This window comes from Hipposideros armiger, unplaced genomic scaffold (assembly GCF_001890085.2).
Source record: "Hipposideros armiger isolate ML-2016 unplaced genomic scaffold, ASM189008v1 scaffold_1411, whole genome shotgun sequence".
Taxonomy (NCBI): Eukaryota; Metazoa; Chordata; class Mammalia; order Chiroptera; family Hipposideridae; genus Hipposideros; species Hipposideros armiger.
The window spans coordinates 45,843-56,871 of NW_017732761.1; the positions used below are offsets into that span (position 1 = coordinate 45,843).

At 37.3% G+C, this 11,029-nt stretch overlaps 1 protein-coding gene across 2 annotated transcripts in view; it reads left to right on the forward strand.

The window, feature by feature from the left end:
* Positions 1 to 11,029, forward strand: part of ARHGAP28 (Rho GTPase activating protein 28) — a 75,014-nt gene that overhangs the window by 41,855 nt on the left and 22,130 nt on the right. For both annotated transcript variants that reach the window (XR_002122874.1, XM_019633795.1), the window contains exons 9-11: positions 6,358 to 6,440; positions 8,935 to 9,132; positions 9,487 to 9,600. Coding sequence is in view for 1 of the 2 variants with exons in the window: in XM_019633795.1 (XP_019489340.1) it covers positions 6,358 to 6,440; positions 8,935 to 9,132; positions 9,487 to 9,600 (395 nt within the window). In the remaining variant the exon portion in view is untranslated. The remainder of the gene's footprint in view (positions 1 to 6,357; positions 6,441 to 8,934; positions 9,133 to 9,486; positions 9,601 to 11,029) is intronic.

Sequence of the window (11,029 nt, forward strand, 5' to 3'; positions counted from 1 at the left end):
GGCCGCTCACGCTGGCTGCTGGCTACACACGGTAGCCCATGGCAACCCACTGCCACAGGGGCTGCAGCCTACGCTGTCGCTGGTGACTCACGGGCAGCCCAGCTCCAGGTTGAGCTGTTGTTCAGCATCTTAGCTGTGGAGGGCAGTGTCACTGGCCCTAATATGTGGAATCCGAACCGGGGCCCTTTGGCATCCGAAGCCAGTTCTTAACCATCGCGCCACTCGGCCGGTCCTGACATCTTTCAATTAGCTTAATGTTTTCAAGGTTCTTCTTCATTGTAGCTTGTATTATTACTTCATGTCTTCTCCTTTTTTCATTTGATTTTGTATCCCTCTTTTAAAAACATAACTATATTGAGATATAATCCATATATTATACAATTCATCCATTTAAAATGTACAATTCAGTGGTTTTTAGTATATTCACAGATATGTGCAGCCAGTAACAGAATCAATTATAGAACATTTTTATCATCTCAGAAGAAAAACCCACACGCTTGGGCCATCATCCCCTTAACTCTGCCTGCTCCATTTCCACCTACCAGCCCTAAGCATTAGGTAATCTACTCACTGTCTCTATAGAGTTCCCTATGCTGGACTTTTAATGAATGAAAATAACATGTGGGGTTTTTATGACTGACTTATTTTGCTTACCATTATATTTTCATGGTTCATCCAACTTGTAGTATGTATCAGTACTTTTTTAAGGCTGAATGATATTCCATTATATGAATACATTCCATATTATTTATCCATTCACGCATTGATGGACATTTGGTTTTGTTACTTACACCTTTTAGCTATTATGAACAATGTTGTTATAAACATTCATGTACAAGTTTTTTGTGACTATATACTTTCAACTCATTTGGGTGTATTCTGGGTCATATAGCAACCCTATGTTGATTCATCTGAGGAATTGTCACTGTTTTCCAAAGCAGCTGCACAATTTTGCATTCCCACTAGCAGTGTATGAGGATTCAGATTTCTCCATATCTTCACCGACACTTGCTAGTATCAGAATTTTTTATTCTAACTTCCTAGTGGGTATGAAGTAATATCTCATTGTGGTTTTGATTTGTATTTCCCTGAAGACTAATGATGCTGAGCATCTTTTCATGTGCTTATTGGCCATTTATATATCTTCCTCGGAAAAATGTCAATCTAGATCCTTCCCCATTTTTGTTTGGGTTATTTGCCTTATTATTATTATTTTGTAGACATTCTTCATGTATTCCAGATTCCATTCCCTTATTAGATGTATAATTTGAAACTATTTTTTCTGATTCTATAGGTTGTCTTTTCAATTTGCTCATTGTGTCCCTTGATGCACAAAGGTTTTAAATTATGACTAAGTATAACTTATTCACTATTTCTTTCGTTGTTCGTGTTTTTGTTGTCATATCTAAGAATTCTTTGTCAAATCCAAGATCATAAAGATTTTTTTTTTTTTTTTAGCTGAGCCATCCAGCCACCTGTTGGCAGCTCAGCTCAGGCTGGGAATCGAACTGCTGTTGCTCAAGCGTGAGCAAGCTCTTAACCAACTGAGCCACTCGGTCAGCCCATAGATTTTAACCCTATGTTTTCATCTAAGAATTTTATAGTTTTAGTTTTTATATTTATGCCTTTGTTTCATTTTGATACATGAGATGAGGTAGGAGTACAAGTCCATTCTTTTGCATATGGCTATGCAGTTATCCAAGCACCATTTGATGAAAAATCTGTTCTTCCCCAAGTAAATTGTCTTGGCACTCATCAAAAATTAATTGATGAGGGCCGGCCGAGTGGCGCGATGGTTGGGAGCTGGCTTGGGATGCCGGGGGACCCCGGTTCGGATCCCACATGTGAGGGCCAGTGACACTGCCCTCTACTGCTAAGATGCTGTGCAGCAGCTCAACCTGGAGCTGGGCTGCCGTGAGTCGCTGGCGACGGCATAGGCTGCAGTCCCTGTGGCAGTGGGTTGCCATGGGCTACCGTATGTAGCCAGCAGCCAGCNAAGTAAAATTGAAAATGAAAATAAAACTATCATAGTTTCATTTATAAAATTTTTAAAGGATATTATTCACATAATGGTGATTTCATTTGTTTTATGACTCTCGAATAATTTTTAAATTGTTGTGAGGGACAGGACTGGCTCTTCTGTCTCAAAAGTTTGCTGACCCCTGCATTAGAAGATTATAGATAGCCCTTAGCCTGCAGTTTACTCATTAAAATCATGCTTTCTCTGTCCCTAAATGCTTTGTGCTGAGATGTGCTATAATAATAGTTCCTATTACTCAGGCAAACTTATGTCAGCATGTATTAGCTGTTTTGAAAAAATATCCTGACCTGTGTCATTGTTTATAAATTTGACATAAATTTCTAGAAAGCCACTTGGGGATTGTGCCTGAGACAAGGTGATACGCTCCTATAAATGCTCCTCCCAACTGTCCCTTTATTACCTGCTTATTTACATTAGTCATTACTCCTAACTCAGGTGCACACAATCTCCTGTAACAAGTAGCTTGTCACAGGAGTGTGTCCACTACTGTAAAGCTAAGTAAAGTTACAGGCAGTTGACTGCCTTTCATCCATGGCATGTAAATAAATTTTTCTTCAACTTGAGAATTCCCCGGGGGCTCTAGAATGTAATGATTCCTGCCAGAATCTCCCCTTTAAGAGTCCATTTTGAGGCGACTGCAGAGAGACAAGGCGAAGCCTGGATGCTGTGGTCAACTACATTTTCAGCACAGCTGGTTGTGGAATATCCAGTTGGGGATGGAATGGCTAAAACCTCTTCCTTAAAATGGCCAACCCTCTGGCGCCATCTTCTGTCACTGTTAAGGAATAAAATATCAACAGTCTCCAAAGATCCAACTACAATCACCTTCCCTAAATGTCCATTTAAGATATAGAATATGTGTCATTAATCATAAATAAGCAAACACGTACAGAGGTAACTATTTACAGGCACTAATGTAAACACTCTACACATACTAACTCATTTAATCTTTTTTTTTTCAATGCTGGGCACTCGGTTTACAGAAGCTACCTTATTTAAAGTTTTAAGTTAACATCTTTGCTAATAATAGATATGCTTTAGAAGTTGCTTATGATTGAAGCTTTGTTGGGGTCCTCAGAAGCAGCACCTAAGACTGAGATTAGTTTGTGTAGAATATTTATTGGGGTGTACACTTGGGTTCTGCATTCCTGAAAGGGAAGGAAAAGGAAGCCAAATTGGGCAGCGGATAAGGCTGGGCAGTGATATGGTCTCAGCCAAGACTTCATGTGACCCTACAGGAGCCCTGAAGCTGGGGTGGCCTTTCAGAATTCTTTCCCACTGCAGCGAGAAAGTTGAGCATTTTGACTCTGAATCAATCAGTCACTGGATGTAGACTGCACCTGAGAAGACAGTATGACCTTAGGAAGAAGAACTAGAGGAGCAATTTCTAGGAAGAGCTGATAGCTAAGAGACTAGGTCCTTCATTCCTGAAGTGGGTGATGCAGGCATCATGTCACAGTTTCCACTACAGGCAGGCATGGTATGAAAACAAAAGAGGTTTTCTGACTTGCTGTTACATCTCAATATGAAGAAGAAACAAATGAGTTTTTAGATGCAGTCCAACATACAAAGGAAATCTTAGTTATGAAACAAAGCCCACATTTTTGAAGCTATAGGAATTACTCCATCCATACGTAAACCACTATGCACAAAAGCAGCATCCTTTATGACTTTTATTACTCTTGGTATTAAAAGGTTTCCGCTCTGATTTCATGAATCCATATTTGAATAAGAAGTACTAATTCAAATATAACAATCTGTCCCTACATGAAAAAAAAAGGATAGCTCAGCTCTGTCTCATACAAAGCAATGGATTTGGACATTCCCAAGACATTTACTGAGTGGCACCCAAGTGAAAGTCCAGCACTTTAGTGCAGTTGCTACATGACGCACCCACAAGGGCGAAAGCTAATTGGTCCAGGCTTTTCAAAATATTGGCTGGGCCGGCCGAGTGGCTCAGTTGGTTGAGTTAGCTTAAGAGCACAAGCTCTGAGCAACAGGGCCACCAGTTCGATTCCCACATGGGCCAGTAATGCTCTCACGTTAGCTGAGCTGCCAACAGGTGGCAGGATGGCTCAGCTGGTGAGAGCACGTGCTCCTAAAAACAAGACTGCCTGTTCGATGGTGGGCTATTTCTGCCCACAAGTAAGACTGAACTCAGCACCTTGAGCTGAGCTGCCACCCAGATGGCTCAGTGGATAGAGCATGCACTCTTAACAACAAGGCCCCTGGTTCGACTCCCACATGGGATGGTGGCTATGCCCACCTGCAACTAAGATTGAATACAGCACCTTGAGCTTAGAGGCCACGAGCTGCTGACAGGCAGCCAGATGGTGACTGGCGCCCCCCACAGCTAAGATTGAAGAACAACAACTTGGCTGGTCCCCTTCCCCAATTCCCCAACACTGTTCCCCTTCCCCAATTCCCCAATTAAAATATATTTCATATATATATATATATATATATATATATGTGTGTGTGTGTGTGTGTGTGTGTGTTTGTGTGTGTGTGTGATAATTTCCCCTGAGAGACTTAAGATGACCACACCTTGCCATTTCTGTAATTATCACAACCCAGGAAAAATTGTAAAGGTGGGGCATGACTCACAACCCCACAAAAGGATAATTTGACCATTTACAAATGGATTTGATTTAGTTGCCAAAATCACAAAGCCTTAAGAAGGTTTTAATAATTTTTTTTTCAAATTTTTTCTCTATGAGCTTAATTTTGGGGGGAAGGTTGGGGTTTTTTCTGAGAGGGGGCTAATTTTTAGATTTAGATTCTATATATAAGAGAGACCATATAGTATTTGTTTTTTTTCTGACTTATTGCACTTAGTATAATGCTCTTAAGGTCCATCCATGTTATTACAAATGGCAAGATTTCATTTTTTATGGCTGAATAATATTCCATATATATATATATATATATATATATATATATATATATATATATATATATCACAGTTTCTTTATCCATTCATCCATTGATGGACACTTAGTCTGTTTCCATGTCTTGGCTACTGTAAATAATACTGCAGTGAACATGGGAGTGCATATGTCTTTTCGAGTTAGTGTTTTTGTTTCCTTCAGATAAATACCCAGAAGTGGAATTGCTGGATCATATGATAAATTTGCTTGTAATTTTTTAACACAGCTCCATACTGTTTTCCACAGTGGCTGCACCAATTTACATTCCTACTAATAGTGCACAATGGTTCCCTTTTCTCCATGTCCTTGCCAACATTTGCTATTTCTTGTCTTTTTGCTATTAGCCATTCTAACAGGTGTGAGGTGATTTCTCACTGTGGTTTTGATGTGCATTTCCCTGATGATTAGTGATGTTAAACATCTTTTCACATGTCTGTTGGCCATCTGTGTGTCTCTTTGGAATAATGTCTATTTAGATCTTCTGCCCATTTTTTAATTGTATCTTTTTGGGGGGGTTGCTATTGTGCTGTATGAGTTCTTTATATGTGTTGACTATTAGCCCCTTTTCAGATATATGATTTGCAAATATTACTCGCATTCAGTAGGTTGCCTTTTCATTTTGATGGTTTCTTTTCCTATGCAGATGCTTTACAGTTTGATATAGTCTTACTTGTTTAAGTTTCCTTTTGTTGCCTTTGCTTTTGGTATCAGATTCAAAAGTCAATCACCAAGACTGATGTCAAGGAGCTTACCACCTATGTTTTCTTCTAGGAGTCTTATGGTTTCAGGTCTTATGTACAAGTCTTTAATACATTTTGAGTTTTAACTCATTTCATCTTTGTAACCGCCCAGTGAGGTAGGTATGATGACTACTCCATTTTATAGATGGTAAAATAGAAGCAATGAGGGATTAAATAGCCTGACCAAGATCACTAGGTGACTAAGTAGTAGATGTAGGATTTGAGTCTGGTTCTATGATCTGTGCTCCCAATAATTTTACTTTTCTCTTTCTTTGTATGGAAGCAAGATTTATTTTCTCTTGAATTGAGCTTCAAGCTTTCTATTTGTAGCATAAAAGTAAAGCAAGGTCTGTGAAAGTACTTTGAAAAGGGAAATGTTATGCAAATCCAGAATTATTTTGAGGATCTTGTTGGTCGCCTGCCTCGTCAATGGCATCATGTGATGTGAAAGGGGAGTTGATAGACTGAGACATTTGTCCAAGCAAACAAATTTAAACTGTTGAGCACAAAAATTGATTCCTTACCATCCAGAGCTTTCAAAAGCTTTTCTGTGCCACCAGATATTAGCAAGAAATGCTGTCAGAATACATCTGTGGTGTTCCAAATGTGTGGTTATTTCTGTTTTTTTTGTTGTTGTTGTTGTTAGGAGGGCCTCACATCAAAGTACAATTTCAAGCCCTACACCTCATGGTCATGGCACTGCCTGATGCCAACAGGGACACGGCCCAGGTATGTTGTATTGACCTTATAGTCTGTCATTGGCTCAGCTGGAAAAATAAAAACAGAGATGACAATTTACTAAGCCAACTGAGCATGCTGCAAACCTACTTCATTTCCACATTCCCACGGCTGTTCTATAGAAGACAAGAAAGAATGTAAATCATGGAATCTAATTTGAACATTTTAATTTCATTCATTAAATCTATTAAGAGCTGTTAAGTGTCTGCCACATACCAGGCATGGAGCTAGGGTTAGGAATAGGAAAATCGAAGATGAAAGACTTAAATGGAATAATGTCAGAAGTAAATGAGATCATTATGTAAGTTGTAAGATATAAAGCTCTATAATTGTTGGTCTGCAATTGCCCGCTTCAGTCTAGTGGCAAAAGATCTGATGAGTGTACTTGGGGAAGAAATTTTAAATCACTGATTTAAATAAAAATTTTAAATGTTCATGCTTTACAAGTTATAAATTCAATTCAATTTAAAGAATTATACATTCTAAATTTTAGAGATTACCTGATAGGATCTTGTCACTTCACGGATTAGGAAAATTAAGCTCAGGAAAGTGTTTTCTCCATTAACATATAATAAAACATTTGATGGAACCCTATTCCATAGTTCTTCACCCCAAATATCGGTCCCTTTATTTCAAATTCATTTCTTCTCTATATATTCCTAAAAACTGAATTTTCTTTTGCTGTTTTGATAATGATTCTGTATACAATAGGAAATTCATTTATATGTAAAACAGATGTTGGGAATCTTTGAAATGAGGTAAGGATGAGTTGGAAAGAGCCAATAATTTTGAGGCCAGTGAATATAATGCTGAAAACAAAGATAATTTTTAATACACCTCTTATCAGACATTTCAGTTTGGTGAGGACCTTTCCTCCTACATAGTGAAAACATCTATGTTAATTATAATATGTATCAATTATATTATATCCTCAACCTGAAGATGGGGGTTGGCTATGACATAAGAATATCTTTTTCTAATATAATTTGGTAATTTTTCAAAAGCTGGAAATTTATTAGCTTGCTTTTAGGCTTTGTCTAAACAATTTTATCAAAAAAAATGCATCTGGTCTCTGATATCTGGGTCAAAATGTCATCTCCCCTTTCATGTAGCTGAGGATGCAGCAATTATCAAATAATTCAATACATTTGTAACAGAAGATCATCAAACAACATTATGGGACTGGTAAAGAATCTCTCTCTCTCTCTCTGTCTCTCTCTGTCTCTCTCTCTCTCTCTCCCTCTCTCGCTCTCTCTCTCTCTCTTTTGATTCTAAATTGTGACTAGAACTACAATAAGATTGAAGTTGATATAGTATAGAGATCAAGAGCTCTGGCTCAAGAATCAGGTTTCTTCTATTCAAATCCTGGCTTTGCCACTTAATGAACTGATGCTGGGCAAAGCTATCAATCCCTCTCCACCTTAGTTTCTTTATCTGTAAAACAATGTTAATAATAGTACCTACCTCACAGGATTTGGACTGATGATAAAATAAGTGAATATATATATAAATATAGATATAGATATACTTAATATATAGATATACTTAATATATATAAGAATATATATTCTTATATATATATATATAAGAATATATATTCTTAGTAATATATATATATATATATATATATATTACTAAGAATAATGCCTGGCTCACACACAATAAACCCTCAAATAAATGTCAACTATTATTACTATTATGTGCTATCCCATTTTCTCATTACAAATACTGTAGCAGAATTCAAACTTGGAAAACTAGAAAAGCACCTTCTTTTAGGATTTCAGTCCCCTTGGTGAATTTCAGAAGGTCTGATAAGCATTTTTATTTTGATGACTCAGCCAAAGTTTTATTAAGCTTTTTCAAATCTCTTGTTTTAATGCTGAAAACAGCTGCATGTAAGCATTTTTCTTTGGTCGGGTGAAGATACCAAAATTGAAAAGCAATAGAAAAATGACACCGAAAAAGTAAAATTTTTAAATTTTGAATTGTATTTACATTTGGGCTGAGGAATGAGATACTCATTTTTTTTTATTCCCCGCCCCCCAAGGAAACAGTAAATAGTTTTAACAGAAGGTGTATTTTAGAATTACTTTTCTTCCTTCACGAGAAAACTGCATTTCATGTTGTTTTGAGCTGCAGTGTTTTCTCTTCTTAGTTTACTATTTAATTTTAATATTTGTCAAACTTGTTTAATATAAAAGACAATAAGAAAATGCAAACTATTATGTATATAGACTCCAATATAATAAACTTCATAAAAAGAAAGCTACTTTTATGAAGCAGAGGATTGAATACACTGTTCACATTTCTCATTAGCATTTTTAAACAAGTAAATGGGAAACATGACATTTAACTATTCTAAACTTCTGACAATATTCTGACAGTTTTCCAGAGGTACCCTGAATGGAGATAGAAATAAATGAAAGCGATCAGTGGTGCCTTTTGATCATTTACAATAGTGTGACACTATGCTGTTTCTTTTTAGGCCCTCATGGCATTCTTCAATAAAGTGATTGCCAACGAATCAAAAAACCGAATGAGTATATGGAACATTTCTACTATAATGGCACCAAACCTTTTCTTCAGTAGAAGCAAACATTCTGATTATGAAGAATTACTGTTAGCAAGCACTGCAGCCCACATCATCCGCCTAATGCTTAAGTACCAGAAAATCTTGTGGAAGGCAAGTAACAGTGTGATGACTGTGATGTACTCCTTGGAAGTCAACCAGCACCCAGGAAACCTAAGGGCTCCATGAGCAAGCAATGCCCTTAGTCACAGGGAAGAAATATGATGATATAATCCCAGATTTCCTGTGGCATCTTTGTACATTCTTTAAGGGCTCCTCCTGAACACATTCTCTCTTTTTGAGCAGGAATCCTAATAGTTTTTTCTCATCTTTACAAAGACAAATGCCACAGTTCCTGCTTCCAGGATACTGAGTGGCCAGAAGGATTTATCATAACTGAAGACAAAATCTACTAGGGAGGTTTAATTCAAGTGTTTTCCTTCTAGTCAAGCTTTTTTTCTTCTCCAGGTTCCATCTTTCTTAATCACTCAAGTCAGAAGAATGAATGAAGCCACCATGTTGTTAAAGAAGCAGCTCCCAAGTGTCAAAAAGTTACTAAGGAGGAAGACCATAGAACGAGAGGTAATAACAAAGGAGGGTGCAAATATTGTTACTACCCATGTTTTTATTTCTCAAAACGAGGCACAAAGTATCTTGTAATTTAGGACAAAACACTTCATATTCTCGCAAAGTATCAGTCTTGTGACTATATGAACATTGTGGAAATGATGTCCAATGGCAGAGTAATATTTTATTGAATTATGTGCTTTTTGGTTGAAGCTCTTAAAGTATCTCTGTCATTAAGATTATTTAATATTCTGTTCAGTTAAGTACTTAAGGCTAAAATGGTCCTCAAAAATGCTGAAAGTTGACATTTTTGTCCCTATGAATTAATTTAAGAGTCCAGTATTCAGTATATCTAATAAGTAGAGAGGTACTGAAAGAATATCTTATCCTCAAGTTGTCATTGCATTCTGAAGAATTTTTGTGTTCGTACAGTTGTTTGTGTGGGAGTACATAATAGAAACAGGTTTTAGAAGCATTTTTTTTTATCGCTTTAATTTAATTTGAGGATGCTCATGGGTGTCAGGCATAGTATTTGAATTTGAGGAGGATGCAGAGATACATGAAATTCACTTTGCCCTTAAAGGAATTTACACCTAATGCACCTAATGTAGGAGAGAAATGTGTACAAAGGTAGTGAATATGCATTAAGTGCCAGATCAGTTGTGCAGGCCATGTGCCAGGACCATGCTGAGGAGAAAGAAATGTGCTCCAACATGGGAACTTATGGACACCTTTAAGGAAGAAGTGGCATTTGAGCTGCATCTTGAAGGATGGATAGAATTTTGAAGGGAGAAAGGAGCAGAAAGTTCATCCAGCGAACGGACTAGTAATACCAAGTCAGTGAGGTAGGAGTGCTGCTAATTGATTTATCACAATTATGATGAATGGCTGTCTTCCCTTATTGGTTATAGGCAAAGTGACTTCAGATCAAGTAGAACCGTGACATTTATTGGGAAAAAATTGTTTTGATTTGTTTTGAGGGTAATTCACATAATAGAACATTCACCATTTTAACTATTTTAAAACGTACAATTCATTGATTTTAGTATATTCAGTGTCGTGCAACCATTACCACTAATTCCAGAATATTTTCACCATCCCTAAAAGAAACCCTATACCAATTAAACACTCACTTCTCATTACCCCCTCCCCACAGCCCCTGAAAAACATTAATCTACTTTTTGTCTCTATGAATTTACCTATTCTGGACATTTAATTTAAATGAAATCATACAATAGGCAGGCTTTTGTGTCTGACATCTTTCTTGTTTTTTTAAAGATTTTTTATTGGGGAATTGGGGTAGGGGAACAGACAAGTTGCTGTCCTTTTGTTCTTAAGTCTAGTTGCAGAGGACGTTGCTTCACTGGCCCAAGTTGGCACCATCATTGCGCTCTTCCCGGGCGAGGCAGATCAGTCGCCGGCTTCTGGACGGCCACTCACTGCG